A 16,572-nucleotide genomic window follows, 5' to 3' on the forward strand; every position below is an offset into this window, starting at 1 on the left:
ATTAAAACAGTTCAATATGAAGCAGAAAAATTAACTCACTTGATGCGCAGTTTCTTTTTCCTAAAGATTTCGGCGAGACTTTACAGGAATATGTTTATTTTCATTTATAATTTTGAGTATATAAGGAAAAGTAATCGCGAAAATAAAGTGGTTTTCAACTCGAAAACCGAACAGTATCCCACCTTAACACCATATCAATTTGATAGTGAATCCAATATTCAACATTAATTCAAATGGCGTTGCAAATTACTTGCCTTCAACAAATTTTCTAATAGGTTTGAAGCATTAAAATGAAATTTAGTTTGAAAAGTTGTTGCTAATATGTTGAGAAATTGTTGCTAACGTGTTGAATTCTACTGTTGAGGGTAATGTCTGTTTTTTGTTGAGAACGCGATTTTCTCAACAATTTCTCAAATTAAATTTTAAGGTAATTCTTTGAAAAAATATTTGAAAGCTTATTGAATATAAGCATTTCTCCAATGCTTGTGTTTATTGGGCATCTTGTGACTCACGCCGTGTCACGAGTTTACGGCGCTGGTTTTTTCTAATAATTTATGAGAAGCTATTTACTCTTGATATTTCACAAAATATCAAATAGCTCTACTTCAGTAATGAAGGTTAATTACTTTTGGTACATTTCTCATCAGCGATGGCGTGACTTAACAGTTTATAGTAGCGCCCTACCAACATGTTTTGAATTTGACGGCGCTTCTGAGAAACCCCACCACGTCGAAAACAGTTGTATACGATATCCAAAACTCCTCACAAAAGAGCCGTCACTATTGAGAAAATGTACTACGCCAAGTGACAACATAAAAGTATCACATGAGTCCAATTATTAGGTGCAATTTTAGATAAATTTAGAACTACGCCAATAAGAGCCCTGTCAACTATCAGAAATAGTACATTTTAAGATAGTTGTGAAAGAATCAATTTAATCAAGTAAAACGCGATTTTTTGCAAGTTCTTATATATACTATTTATACGACTATCACATCACATATAACATAATTTTTTGCATTAATAAAAGAATGATGGTGAGTTACAAGTAGCAAGTTACATGTTGCAGAATCTATCAGCCGGTGTTTTTATTCTCGATGGAAGCAGCGTGTCTGGAAAAATATCTGAAAAACTATCACTTTAATCCATTTGGAAAATCGAAAATTGTTTACATTCAATATATTATGCATGCCCAATAAACACAGGATGAGCGTTTTTCAAATGCAACAACTTTTCAGTTTGAGGGTAACTATAATTATCAACATAAATTCAACTTGACTTGAAACAGCTCATATTCAATACATCTTCAAATTGTTTGCGAATTACTTCCAATTTGCCAAAATGTTGACGAAATCTTTGAGTAGGGGTTGAAGATAATATGAGAAAACTTTGACAAAACACTACCCTAAAATGCAACGAAAAAACCATGTGGTTTTCAATACTTGTTTGTGCAACGAAGCTCGTGGTCAATTGAAAGAAATAAAAAACGTTTTAGACAAAAAACTGAATTTACTCCAAATAGTTTCTAATAATACGTAAGTGAAAATAAAAAAATGATATGAAACTTTAAGGAAGACACTAAATTATATCTCTTTGCCGAAAACTAAAATTATGGATTCTACTTTCTTTAAAACATTAAAAAGCTGACCGATGAAAAAATGTTGGACAAGTAACTGGAACTGCTTCAAATAGTTTATAATAATTGGTAAGTCAATATGAAAAATTAAATCAACACTTTAGAGAAGTCACTAAATTTAAATCTCATTGCAGAAAACTAAAATATTTGGATGCTGCATTCTTGGAAACATTAAGAGGTTGACCAATGAAAAATGATGGTGGCTTATCGAAAAGAGAAAGTTTCCATAAATCAAAGTACAATGAATTAAACTTGATATTTATGCTTTTCCATATCAACTACTGGGTGATAATTCGCATCACGCCTATAGTTTAATTTACATCGCATCATCGGTTTAATTTGATATTTTGTGAATTGAAATTGCTGGAAATTTATTCTAACTCTCTAGTCATCAAGTTCCTTGCTAATTTCCCGAATTTTAATGAGTTTTACAAGAAATTTGTGACACCAACGTTCTTGAGGAATTTTGTGGGTTTCAATACATTTTGTGCCACGAATTACGTGGTCAGTTATTTTTATTGACATAAAACTGAAATTAATCCAAAACGGCAATTATAATTGGTAAGTCAAAATAAAAAGTGAAATGAAAACGTAATGGAAATCACAAAACTCGATTGTTTTGCAGAAAACTAAAATCATTGGATGTTATATTCTTGGAAGATGTTGACCGGTGAAAAAATTATGAAGGAAACAACAAAGAAAAGATTCCAGAAAACTTGCAAAGTGCAACCAATTAAAACAAAGTGCAACAGTTCCTAAATCAAGAACTTCTGGATGAAAATGTGCATTACATCAATTTACATTCCGTCATCAGTTTGATATTTTGTGAATTCCTCTTGATGGAATCTATTCTAACACGCAGGCCAGCAAGTTCCTCGATAGTAATTATTTGAAATTGTCAGCATATTAATTAATAATTAATTAATTAATAGTTATGTGACACCAACATTATGGGGGAAATTATACATGAAAAATGTTTAGGTTATTTAAAGTTGTATTGATAGTTTTAGTTATTAATACCTTTAATAAGATAATTATGTTTTGATTGGTATTATAACATATTATTATTTTTATATATTGTTAATGTTATTTTTAATATTATTATATTTTTAACGAAAAAAATTAATAAAATGTACAAAATCACTAGAAATTTAGTGTTGACTTTCAGTAAGAACTGGGGTTGACTTTCATGCAAATTGTGGTTAGAAAATATTCGCAGCAATATTAGTTTTTAATTTGTCTCACATTGAAAACTGTTTGAGAAATTATTGAGTAGCAATGCATTTCAATTTGAGGATAACAATTGAGAGATTATTGCTATTGTGTTGAATTTTACTGTTGAGGGTAATGTCTGTTTTTTGTTGAGAACGCGATTTTCTCAACAATTTCTCAACTTGAATATTACCCTAATCCTTTGAAAAAATGTTTGAAAAATTATTGCATTTTAGTATTTTTCAAACGTTTGTGTTTATTGGGTGGCTGAATAAGGAGGTTGAATCACGGTAACAAAAACAACAAATTTCAATATGTTGTTTACAATTTTAAGAAGTCAAAATCAGCTGATAAAAGAATCGTATGGCATTGGTAAAAGTGGCAATTATTTATTCTTTCAATTGTACTGAAAAAATAATTCAAATCCAGAGAAAAATAAAGGTTCAAATTTAATTGCGTCACCTATGAGTGATTGTGAATTGTATAATTCATCCGAGGAACGCCGATATGAGACAAATAAGACTATAGTACCCACCAAAGTTAAGAATGAAAGTCAGTCAAATGGATCTTCGCCATCTATTAACAAAACCAGTTTATGATGCAGTTTAACAACTGATGTGCTTGGTATTTTGGGTCTGGAATATGTTATCAAGATACTCAAGTCATCTTTGAACAATTCTCCAGCTATGAATGCACGAGTTTGTTTGAGATGAATTTGCTATGCAGTGTCATTTGGAGAGCTGCAATCACCATAAACATATGATTTTGACATCTTAAAATTTTGTCGAAATAAAAAAATTGTAATCATATGGGCCCATGATTTAACCTTCTTGTTCAGCCATGATATTATGGTTTTGCCTTTGAAAATATTTGGTAAGCACTCAACCGATTACTCAATACCGAATATCTTGCTTCTTTAAAAGTTTATCCCCTTGGCATTTTACATGATGCCGCGTTGTGTTTAAATAGATCAAATAAAATACACTTATGTCAATTTATTAAGGCATTTTGTATTTTTTTTTTATTTAAAACCGCAATCTTTCTTATTATTACACAATAAAATCGACCAAAAAATAAGGATATATTGCTAAAGTATTTGCACCGTTGCTTGGAACCGCAGAATCACTTGCATGGTGTAAATAGGGTCGTACCTTAGAAAAGTTTTGTTTTGGATATTTATACCAAAGACAATAAACTATTTGTCTTTGATTTATACTGCCTTTTCGGATACCATTGTAATAGCCAAATAATATTAGCAGATGACCAGGCACGCCCGAAATTGCACAGCGGGAGCTGTATATACCTATAACGAAAAGAAAAAAGATGCTGCAGAATCTGGATATGGCACCAACGCATTACGTTTGGGCAAGGATTCTGTGAAATCGTTCGATTGCTGTTCTCTATCTCTGCAACCTTGCCGCAATCCAGTTGTTACAAAAGATGGTTACCTCTTTGACAAAGAAGCAATTCTTCAATACATTATAACCAAGAAGAATGAATACAGCCGGAAATTAAAGGAATATGAACGCTTACGAAAACAAGAAGACGATGAACAAACACAGGAAATTAATCGTCAAAAAGAAAGTAGGGTTGAACAATTTGTAAAATCGGGCAAACCCGTAAATGGCACCGTGGATATGCCAACAACATCTAAGAATTTGGGAAGCAAAAGAGATGAAAGCTCAATATCAAATATGGCTAATGGTCACGAAAAGAAATTGCCTAGTTTTTGGCTACCGGAGAACTGTCCTAACGCTGGAAGGCCTAAAGCTGTAAAACCAGAATCTACCATATATTGCCCCGTGTCACAGAAGCCTCTAAGGGCAAAAGATTTGATAGACGTAAAATTCACTTTGCTGAAGGATGGGGAGAGCAAATCTTTGATAGCCAAGGAAGCTAGATATATGTGTCCCGTTACCCATGATGTATTGAGTAATGCAGTTCCTTGTGCTGTGTTAAGACCAACGTAAGTATTTCAGGTAGCGTAAGGTAAATATTGTAGCTTTTTAATATTATATTCTAGGGGAGATGTTGTGACAATGGAATGTGTTGAGAAGCTTATCAAAAAGGACATGATACACCCCTTGACAAATCAAAAACTTAAGGAAAAGGACATAATTCCTTTGCAAAGGGTAACCTTGCCATTTTATCTAATCGATTCTAAAATGCACTTTACAATATATCTCTATTTCAGGGAGGAACTGGATATGCGTTTACCAATGATAATTTGGAAGGAAAGGAAAAACGACCTATGCTCCAAGTTTAATTATTAACTAACAATTAGATTTTGATAAGACGTACGAAATAAATATTGTTAAAATTCCAAATTGTTGCGGTTTTGGGCCAAAATCAATTGAAAGGCGGATGGGAAATCAGCAGCAGACGTCTTCTAAAGAAGTAATAAGTTGGTAGTATTAATTTAATTAAAACTTGCGAATATATTATACAATAATGAACATTATAACATCATAACATTAATGTGAACAAGACAAAAATTGTGTTTGAAGTACTCGATATCAAATTGCTATCCGCAATATCTTAGTTCCAGCCTTCATTTAGCTTTTGTCAAATATTATTTTCCACATCAATCTCCAACTAAGATATATTTGAAATTCCACATTACCTCGGATTCTTCAGGATTAGTACATGTAACTCTCTAGTCCAAGATGTTGATTATTTTGTTACGAGTTTGAAAATAGTGAAATAATTATAATATGTATTACTACGGTGGTTTTGGGATTAGGTGGATTTTGCTCTACCTCGGCATATTTTTATATTAAAGATGATTCAGTTACCCGCACTTAAGAGACGACAGACTAGAACGTCCTATAATAACGTAAAGTATGGTCGGGTATCGTATCTTCTATGTAGTTGGTTTCAAAATTAACAAGCCGAACGCATGCTTCGGTGCACGTCACTCGATCTGAGGAGAACTTAATTAAAATATGCTATTGAAGGTCTCTAAAAAAATCCTTCAAATACTAGCTTTACAAATAAGACATGTGATAAGATGTTATTTTTGTTGTAGCAGCTTGAAAAAAAACTGGTGACAGTTCTTACATTTAAAAAAAAACTGCTAAAAACAGCAGTCGATGTCTGCTATTATATTTTTGTACTTCAGGGTCTAACGAACACAAATTATAAAATTTTTAGGGTATACATTTTTCCCCAAAGCATATTTAAGAACCAAAAGTAGTTTTTGGTATATTTTTGCACTGTAATATACTTACAAGCTCCTAAATGCGATCAACAAACATTTTGTTTGCTGTTATGCCTCAATTTAATAAATATTCAGATTTTCAGATTTTCAGCCATACTTAAAAACGTTTTTGTATAATCGAGCTTAAAAATAGCAGAAAATGTTTGCCATTTCAACAAATAGTGACTGCTTTCCCTTGTTATCAGACTTTTCTGCTGTTTCTACTATTTTTGGGTATACGGTTTCAATGCGACCGACCATCATTGGAGCCTTCTTCACCATTCCTTATATAACCCGGATTTCTAATTTACTAGATTCTGTTAGTTGACAATGGCTAGAGAAATCAATTGTTTTTTGGAAAATCGAATTGAATTGACTGTTGATGGTGGTTAATATCGTCTAATCGAACTTTAAGGTGGGTATTCCCCATTAAAGGTGAGTATTAAGATCGAGTTAAAGGTGGGCATTAAGGTCGAGTTTAGCCGCTAAAGGTGGGTATTAAGTTCGAGTTTAGCCGCTAAAAGCGTCATTTTTTCACGATTACTTTTCTTTAATAATCCATTTTAAGGAATAAAAATTTTGTGAAAATTTGCTTTGGGCTTTTCCCCATCAAGTTATAATAAAATGTGCAACAAATACGTGTAATTTCATGCATTTTTCTTACTGATTTAGTTTTCACTTTAGCGATTTTAGCGGCTAAACTCGAACTTAATACTCACCTTAAAATCGCAATTTTTTCAGGATTACTTTTCTTAATTAATCCGCTTTAAGGAATACAAACTTTGTGTAAATTTGCTTTGGGCTATTCTCCATCAAGTTATAATAAAATTTGCAACAAATATGTATAATTGTATGCCTTTTTTCCTGATTTATTTTTCACTTTAGCGATTTTAGCGGCTAAACTCAAACTTAATACCCACCTTAAACTCGAACTTAATACCCACCTTTAGCCGCTAAAGTTGTTATTTTTTCATGATTACTTTTCTCAAATAATCCATTAAAAAGAATATTAACTTTGTGAAAAGTTGCTTTGGGATATTTCCCATCAAGTTTTAATAAAATTTGCATCAAAGAGGTATAATACGTATAATAATATGTATAATTTCATGCATTTTTCTTTCTGATTTAGTTTTCAATTTAGCGATTTTAGCGGCTAAAACTTAATACTCACCTTAAACTTGAACTTAATACCCACCTTAAGAATTCAGCCGCTAAAACCGAAATTAAATCAGTAAGAACAGTATGAAATTATACCTCTTTGATGCAAATTTTAAGGCGGCTGCACTTACCTGATCTTATGGCGATTTCGATTGGGAAAAAGGTGCAACATTCTCGAAATTGAATTATTGAATAAATAAATATGAAGGACACTGTCATAACTTTTGAGTCCTGTACTCTCTCAATAATATGAATTAACAATGACTTTGGAATGACACTATCATTCAGGCGAAAATACAATTAGGGAAAAAGTAGTGTAAACCAAGGCAACTTATGATAAACGAAAACACACTTAATTTGGCCAAACTACCATAGTCTGCCGTGGAATCCACAGTTCATCTCTATTTGTCCAGGTCACTTTATAACTCTTCGTAAAACAATAATTTACTAATTTTTTTTTCTTTTGTAACCGAAATCATTTAATTCTCGTTCATTTAAATTATTAACATTTAGTGAAAGTGGAAAGTGAGAACGACGATTTATCCTCATAGTTTTTGTTCCGTTTAGAGTTTATCCAGTAAAACTATCGATTTTGAAACTTTCGTGTTGTTTTTATTACAATATAATGTGTATATTTATTATTATATGTATACAATAAAATGCTATTCATTATGATATTTATATTGGTGGTAGTGCAATAAATATAGTAATCATGTTGTTTTATACATCTGTTGTCCTCCATAGTAACGTCGTTAATAAAGAAAAGATCATATCCAAGCTTAAAGATACATTGTTCAAATAGAAGAAATTTAAAGAAAATATCATTCAGTTTGCAGTCTGAGCAATATACTCGCTTTTTTGAACACAAAAATGGAAAATAAATAAACTTATTGGAGTGAACGCAATTCCTGATGGAGAGGAATAGAAGATGTAGAGAAAATAATATCGGGGAATCACAATGGTTGATCTAAGTGACCACAAATAACCTAAGCCAAACTTGGGAATAAGAGTGTAGATATTATTTTTCCTTAAAAATTGACGTTTTTAGTAAATCGATAAAGTTCGTGTTTAGACGCTAAAATCAAAAATAAATCACTAAAAAATATACAATTATACCTTTTTAGTGCAAATTTTATTATAACTTGATGGGGAATAGTCCAAATCAACTTTTCATAAAGTTTATATTCTTTATAATTTATTATCAAAGAAAAGTAATCGTGAAAAAATTTGAAGGATATTGTTGAAGAAAAATTGTTCGTTGATAATCATCTTTATCGGAAAGCGATTGGGACAATTTCATTAGTATAGAATTTAATATGAAAATAACGACCACAAATAACCGCAGGCGGAAAAAATATACTCAATTTTTCTATGTGTACAAGAACTTAAAAAGAATGGATGGGATTGAAGATTGATTTTATATCTCAATGTATTTGCATTGAATTTTAAGAGTTTTGATTTACTTATTTTTCAAATTCATCGATTTGTGTATATTACAATATTTTTAGAATATTTATATTACTTCTGGACACTTGTATACGTATTTAAAAAATTCTTTATTAATTTTAATTCTTAATTATTACCTTTATAAGAGTTTCAACCCCCTAGTCACTCCTTTTATTATGGCTATCGTTTTCGTTCGACCAATAAAATGTCAAAATTTGTCACTAAACAAACAATACTTGAAAGTTTGTTAGTTAGACCCAAAAGTCCCTTTTGTGTACCCCTATGAGGGGTATGAAGCCGTCGAGTCGAGCCGCCGAATATTTAAGTCTTCAATAACGTGTTTTTTTTAAATCGGTATTAAGCGGTTATGTTTAAAAAAATTCCCATTTCCTGCCAAAAGAAATCATCGTTCACCCAAACAATTCAATATTACAATTCTACGAGGGCGGTTCGGAAACTTCTTAGCCTATCAATGAATGAGAATAGTTTCAATATTATCTCCTGAAACTTCAATACAATTAGTCCAACGCTTTTTTAGCAATTCTATCCCTTGATTAAAATAGTTTTCCTCAAGGTCTTCAAAATAGTGGTTTACAACTGTAATTGCATCTTCATTTGAGGTAAAACGCTTGCCAGCAAGGATTTTTTTTTAGAACAAGTAAAAGTCACTGGGAGCTACATCAGGAGAATAAGGTGGTTTGTCAGCAACACGTACTTTAATTCGTTGATTTTAGCCATTGTTAAAACATTCTTGTGTGCTGGTTGTTGTTGTTGTTGTAACAGTTTTTAATGTAGTTCCATCCATTTTGTTCTATGCTTGTGTGGTTCAGCTGGTAGCCAGATCAAGGAACTCTGCGACAAGGATGGGGTCTGTCCAGAGTGATCTGGTAGTGAGACGGGTAGGCTTAGCTGGACAAGCAAAAAGGTGACGAGTGTCATGTGGCCCTTGATTACATATGGGACACACGTCAGCTACGCTGCTATCAATCACTGATAAGTATGAATTGAGGCGGCTGCACTTGCCTGATCTTAGTTGGGCCAAAACTACCCTTGTCTGCCGTGAGAGGTCTCTCTCCTCCGGTGCAATGGGCGGCGGTCGGACTTGTGCGCTGGTGCGTTGTCTTGAAGAAAATATATTTTTTGTGTTGTAAGCCAGGACGATTTTCTCGATTTTGTACATTTAATTGATCCAAAAGTTTGCAATAAATACCTTTGAAATCCCAAAAAAACTGTTGCCATAACGTTACCAGCCGATTGAATTGTTTTTGCCTTCTTTGGGGCACTTCCTCCAGCTTCAGTCCATTGTTTGGATTGTTCTTTTGTCTCTGGAGTATAGTTGTGGATCCATGTATCATCAACAGTTATGAAACGACGCTTAAAATTCATTTTATTTCGCTTAAAACGATCCAAACAAGCTTGAGAAATGTTCATTCTTATGTGTTTTTGATCTACTGTTAACAAATGCGGCACCCATCTTGCAGAAAGCTTTTTCATCTGTAGTTCTTCATGCAAAATTAAATGGACTCGATCATTTGAGATGCCCATGACATTAGCAATTTCACGCACTTTTATTCGTCGATCATTTAATACCTATCATACACTTTGGCTACAATTTCTGTTGTTGTTGCTGTTTTTGAACGTCCACTACGTAGTTCATCTTCAATGCTTGTACGACCACGTTTAAATTCAGCAACCCAATTTTTTTACTGTTGCATATGAAGGAGCACTTTGACCTAACACATTCACCATATCATTATGAATTTCTTGTCCCGATAAACCTTTTTTATGTAAATATTTAATGACATTTTAATGAAAATTGCGGATGCGTCTTTTTTGAACACCTGTTTCTATATGAAGGAGTTGCCAGGTTGAAACAAAATTTAACATGTGTTCATAACAGAGATGGAAACAAAACAAAACACTTAACTTTTTTCTATTTATACCGCGCTTTTTGTGCTAGGCTAAGAAGTTTCCGAACTGCCCTCGTATAATAATTTTGCAAAAGTCATGCACCGCAGAAGTGAATATAACGAAAATTTGATTTTAGTGTTAGTCGTATGATTTTTCTAATGGTATTTTTATGGACCACAGCCGTCAAGCCGCCGATTGGTCGGCTTCATTCTTTGTTCGCTACTTTTAGTTTGATATTTTAATGGATAATCGACCGACGCCGAGTATATATATGTTACTCCTGACTGTTACTCCTGTATTGTTTATAGTTGCTTTTAATGTTTTTTTTTAATAATTGCCTCATTGGTTACACCGAAGAAAATGACAACGAACTTGTAAACACATTAAAAATATGTACACTTGTATTTGTTTTCAAATATTGGTTTAATTTGAAAAGAAAGTAAACTTATAGAGACACTCACAATTTATTACAATAAACACTCATAATTAAAAAAAATATTATATTAAAGTAAAAATTACAAAAAATCACAATATTTTAACTAAAAAATATTTTCCACATAAACGAAGAGAAAATTCCTAACCAAGAGAGTAATACACGTGTAGTCAAAAATTTTAAAGCAATAAAACATGAGCAATTACATACAAAATACAATACAAAGATTTCCTTATACAAAACATCTTAAAAGAATTCATTCATTTTTCTCTCAATGTCTTTTTTTTTCAATTAATATTATTTAGATTTAGAGCTACAATATAACTTCATTCAACTATCTTAGATAGAAAATCGAAACGAGAATTGGAAATATTTAAAAAATTCATAGTAAATCGAGAGTTTCTTATAATTTTTTTCTCACACCTTAGGAAACTAGAGAAACAATAATTGAATTAATCATGAGGGACCAAGTTTTTGAAGTCACATCGTAATATTTGTTTTATGTGTTTTTGTTTCTTTTTGTTAGTTTAAATATGTATATTCTTACAAAATTTCACTAAAGAAAGCACAAAAAGTTGAAAGATAACAACAATAGAGAATCATAGGGAGATACCAATACAATAGACACACAAGTGTGTTGGAAATAATTTAGGAAATATTGCAAGGAGTTTGGTCTCGGGTTTTATATAAAAAAGTACAATAATGAGAGAAAGTCTAAATTAAATTGTTTTAATTGTCTACATATGTATCGTTGCTGCAGTGTAACGTGCTTCTCCACGTCGCCATGACCATTGACTTGGACGGTACTAAAATGGAAATAAAACAGAAATGAGAAATATAAAAATTTTAGAACAAACTATTATAAAATACAATTAAAATAACAAATTTCTAATTAAAATAAGCAATAGTATTAATAGGTTTAAATTTGGCCAAAAACTTTGCAAAAATTATTATCCTGGAAAATTGGTAAAGTATTTTCTTGCTATCAAACCAAGTGCGAAAAAATGTGGTAGATTATATAGAAAATTAGGATCACTCATACAAGAAGGTCTGACCTCTTATGCTGTAATCGTTTTACTTTAATACGCCTTATTTTTTAAACTTGCTTGACTTCTCAACGTACAGTGCAACGCAAACATTTTGAGTTATCAGGTCCTCCTGCAACAATTTAACTACCACTAATCAAACTTCAAGAAAATCAGAATAAAGTAAGTTTCTTCATTGACAAATCAATTTTTTTAGATTTATGTTATAACGTTTTTTCTTCAATAAAAGAGGGATCCTTAAATATTAAGAAGTGTCTATCATTTAAATTCATTGTTTGAACGAATCATTAACTTTGTTGGTACAAGTAATAATTCCCCCATAAGAGTATTTATGAACCAATAATATATTACACTAAAAAAACGTCTGTAAAACGGAAAAACGGAAAAAATAAAGGGAAAATGCCAAAAATAACAAACTTACTACTCCCAGAAAAAATGTTGGATGTTATTATGTAGTCTTTACTTTTAATAAACGTCCAAAAATTCTCTTCTAGATATACGCTTAATTTTCACCTCACAAGAAGTTCTTCAAACGAAATACGAAATACTAAAGCAGCATCTAAAGAATTAATGCGAAATCAATACCGTGGAATCTACAAATGATGACATTCGCCGTATTTTTTTTCTTATCTTTGATGTACAACAATTTTCATTGATCATTGATTTTATTTTTGAAACTTTAGAAATGAAATAAAAAAATATATAAAATCATGAATGGGAACCTTTTTTATTTTAACATTAGCTATAGATTTGCCTTTTTAGGTTTATTCAATTGTTATGACCCAATGTTTTGTTGATGGAATTCTTAAGAAATTATGTTTTCATAGAATATTTACGCTCATATTCAAAAGAATTTATAATTTCCAAAAAAATATATTGGAAAAAGTTTAATTTAATTTTTATACCTTGCCTCTAGCCGATTTCTTTAATAACATATTCAGTTGTATTTGTTTTGCAAGCAAATATAACTGCTAAAAAACCAGTAATTCAGCCATTGCCTATGTTCTAGGTTATTATTAGAAGAGCTTTTTCTAGCAGTGTACTATCTATATATACAGCCGAAACAATACAATAATGTCTATAGTTAGGTTCTATATTAACTCCCTTTTACACGGCAAGTAAAAATATGTTCTTTCACGTACACGTGACGTGAACGTGAAAGAATATATTATCACTACCAGATCACTCTGAACCCACCCTTGTCGCAGAGTTCCTTGTTCTGCCTACCAGCTGAAACATAGAACAAAATGGATGAAACTACATTAAAAACTGTAACAACAACCACACATGTTGTTCTTTCACAATTTTTAAGTTGAATGTTTTACCAATGAATTCGAATATAAATTCGTAAATATAAACGCTGTAACATAAAAGTGAACATGCATTATACATTGAATACAGGTATAGTGATCTAAGAGAAAAAAACCCAATGAAGAATGAATACTAGGTGCCATGGAAAGTATAACTATGATGTTAGTACTAAATCAAATGATGAATTACGTTGAAGTGAAAGTCGACTATGACATATGGTTAACATTTTATATACTCTTTCATTTTTTATTACAAACCTGACGGTATTTGGACTGCATGTAATGAAAATATTGAATTATTAAAAATATTAGTAACTACCTTCCCATTTTCCATTCATAATTAGTTTATTTTAAAGTGTGTTGCAATTTATATATTAATCTCACCTGTATAAGCAATTGTCCACTTTTCGTATGGGGATTCCGATAGGCATATAACACCCACAACAAAACACAGGACACCAAGCAAATGGGTATGAAAAGACCAAGAGTTAAACTCATTTTTTGCGTTGGCTCTGCTTCATTGGCTATGGATTTCATTTGTGTACCAGCTGTAGCTTTCGTTTGCGTTCCATTATATTGGTATTCGGAACTTCCTCCATCCAAGGGAGTTACAGTTGATGATTCTAAACCAGAGGGATTATATGGTTTAAATGGATGAGTTGTATCATCTTTATGATTGTTATTGGTGTTACCATCTGTATGTTTGTTGCCTTCTTGGTCAATGGCGGGACAGGTAGAAGCATTAGTAATCTGGAATCGTTCGCAAGCTGAAAAAAAAAATAATTATGGAATTTTGACTTTGGTCGGTTGAAGGAAATGAGTAACTTACAATGTGCCTTCCATTCTTGTCTCTTACGATCTGTGCCCGTGGAACATCTCTTTGCAGAGGGACACCAAAAGCACTACAAATTAAAACATACAGATTTGAAAAATATAAGATACCTATATCGTATTACAGCTAAAAATAAAACCCTAATTTAGGTTAGGTGGCAGCCCGATGTATAAGGCTCACTTAGACTATTCAGTCCATTGTGATACCACATTGGTGAACTTCTCTCTTATCACTGAGTGCTGCCCGATTCCATGTTAAGCTCAATGACAAGGGACCTCCTTTTTATAGCCGAGTCCGAACGGCGTTCCACATTGCAGTGAAACCACTTAGAGAAGCTTTAAAACCCTCAGAAATGTCACCAGCATTACTGAGGTGGGATAATCCACCGCTGAAAAACTTTTTGGTGTTCGGTCGAAGCAGGAATCGAACCCACGACCTTGTGTATGCAAGGCGGGCATGCTAACCATTGCACCACGGTGGCTCCCTCCCAAAAGGATTACTTTAGAAATCGACAATTAATAATACTTCTATTGCATCCGCTTCTAGAAGCTTTATTTGTGAGTTGGTGTTTTCTTAAGCCAACTCCAAAGTTATTTGTCAATTGACATTGTTGTTTTATAACATTGAAAATGCGTAAAAGTACTATTAAAAGACTTACAGTAAAATCGGTGTTATGATTCAAACAAGAGGCACAGTCGGTATATTGCAGACATGTAGGCAAAGCAGTGAAATAAATAATGGTTGAATTTGTAATCTGTGCGTTGCCAAAACTAACACGATGATATTCATATATGGTCTTTCTGCGAGCGTCTGTAAATGAAATTGGAAATGAAAAGGATTAACACAGTGATTCAAAATTGGAAATTATACCAAACGAAATGCATTACTACTTACTGCCAACATCTTGGTCCATAATATATGCGTCTGATAGCCCAACCTTTACGGGATGCTTGTCATCTTGTATGGCATTAATGAGAATGGGCACAGAAAAATAGGTGAATACAATATCACCGTTTTTGTGCAGAGTCGTACTAAAGGTGAATTTACCAACGTCTTGCTTGTCTTGTAGAGAAACATTTTCCCAAACGACCGTAAATGATGAACCTATGAAATAATAATAATAATAATAAATTTATAATTTTAAATTTATAGTTTTAAATAAATGTTCAAAACACAATAGTTTTTTTTTGTTTCTTATCCGAAACTCGACTTCATCAATCAAAACAATTTATTGAGTCCGGCTGGAAGTATGTACTTGTAACATACGTTGCATAGACCACACAGCACCTGAACAAATGGGAACGGTTCAGTATATAGTTGATTCGATCGCTCTCGTAAGTGATTCTCAACAGGTGTCAGTAATGCGCTTTACAGACTATCAGTTATTCCGGACGACAGTGCTCGTGTCGAATCCCATATATTGTGCACATTATAAGTTATGTCCCAAGGATAATCGATACTGCTGCATGTTTACGGGATCGATAACACATTTACCGATTATTTAGTCATCGCCGACAAGTCGTATCGATCCGACACACTGCAAGATTCTATACAAACACCGACACATCGTCCGGAATAACTGATAATCTGTAAAGCGCATTATATGATGAAAACTGTGTAGTATCAGCTGTGACCGCTGATGACCATCATGCTTCAATATAAGTGCGACTTAGAAAGCCGATGTTCGGCATAAAAAGCAATAATCGGCCGAAGCCGATTATTTTTCCGAAATTTGTAATTAGAGATATTTGGTGTGGTTTAGTTCAATATTAGCATATTTTATTCAACAAAGGAATAAAAACCAACAATAAAAGGTAGTTCAGTCCACGTATTATAATATGTTTTAGAACTAACACTTTAGTATTCAAAATTCAGTAGTTTGATATTGTAACCACAAACAATCACCCTATTTCCTGAAGTCGCCTTCGCTCTCGCCGTCGCTTTTAGTCGTCTGTCGCTTTTAAGTCGTCTCGTCATTCATTTGGTATTACTGTAGAGTGGCGAAGTTTGCTCAGGCAAAGAAGGGATATTTTCAACCTGCCGGATGGAACGTATGTTAAAATGGACTTTATTTTGTGTTTTCTTTTAATGTTTTGAGTTTCATTTTGGAATACACAGATTTTCAACAAACTCCCGATTGAATAAATCTGCATTTATATATGTGTTGGAGACAATAACACCTGCCCTAGATACAACCATAAGAACATCAACTATCTCCAAGACTTTGAAATTGGCAACCATGTTGCGGTTCTTGGCTCAATGTTCATACCAACTTAGTGTAGGAACCGATTTTAACCTTGGACTGTCCCAGCCAACCAATTTTTCTAACCTAAATTACTATGTAATGGACTTAAAAGCTTTAGTATTGCTAAATAAAAAATGTAGATAA

The 16,572-nt window shown here is 32.5% G+C and overlaps 2 protein-coding genes and 1 long non-coding RNA gene across 6 annotated transcripts in view; 2 read left to right on the forward strand and 1 right to left on the reverse strand.

Moving 5' to 3' along the window:
- Nucleotides 1-1,464: 1,464 nt before the first annotated feature.
- LOC142231045 (uncharacterized) lies at nt 1,465-2,786 on the forward strand. Of its 2 annotated transcripts, XR_012720804.1 has the most exons (4): nt 1,465-1,535; nt 1,644-1,705; nt 1,771-2,197; nt 2,262-2,786. It is a non-coding gene; the product is annotated as an uncharacterized LOC142231045 (long non-coding RNA). The 2 variants fall into 2 exon arrangements; XR_012720803.1 differs by having other exon boundaries at nt 1,491-1,705.
- A 1,005-nt stretch (nt 2,787-3,791) lies between these two features.
- On the forward strand, nt 3,792-5,175 carry LOC142231047 (nitric oxide synthase-interacting protein homolog). The gene is made up of 3 exons (XM_075301667.1): nt 3,792-4,814; nt 4,872-4,980; nt 5,043-5,175. Exons 1-3 carry the CDS (start codon nt 4,108-4,110, stop codon nt 5,112-5,114), a joined length of 888 nt encoding a protein of 295 aa, XP_075157782.1. The 5' UTR covers nt 3,792-4,107; the 3' UTR covers nt 5,115-5,175.
- A 2,620-nt stretch (nt 5,176-7,795) lies between these two features.
- The window catches only part of l(1)G0289 (plexin domain containing lethal (1) G0289), an 82,844-nt gene continuing 74,067 nt past the window's right edge, over nt 7,796-16,572 (reverse strand). Inside the window, exons 5-11 of one of the 3 annotated variants that reach the window (XM_075301666.1) lie at nt 15,078-15,287; nt 14,842-14,993; nt 14,181-14,253; nt 14,044-14,118; nt 13,736-13,974; nt 13,610-13,624; nt 7,796-11,801 (exon numbers count right to left, since the gene is read on the reverse strand). In XM_075301666.1, coding sequence (XP_075157781.1) covers nt 11,733-11,801; nt 13,610-13,624; nt 13,736-13,974; nt 14,044-14,118; nt 14,181-14,253; nt 14,842-14,993; nt 15,078-15,287 — 833 coding nt within the window. In that variant the 3' untranslated portion in view covers nt 7,796-11,732. Of the gene's footprint in view, nt 11,802-13,609; nt 13,625-13,735; nt 14,119-14,180; nt 14,254-14,841; nt 14,994-15,077; nt 15,288-16,572 lie in introns of all 3 variants that reach the window. The other 2 variants (XM_075301664.1, XM_075301665.1) reach the window with 2 other exon arrangements.

Source organism: Haematobia irritans, chromosome 3 (assembly GCF_050003625.1).
Source record: "Haematobia irritans isolate KBUSLIRL chromosome 3, ASM5000362v1, whole genome shotgun sequence".
Classification (NCBI taxonomy): Eukaryota; Metazoa; Arthropoda; class Insecta; order Diptera; family Muscidae; genus Haematobia; species Haematobia irritans.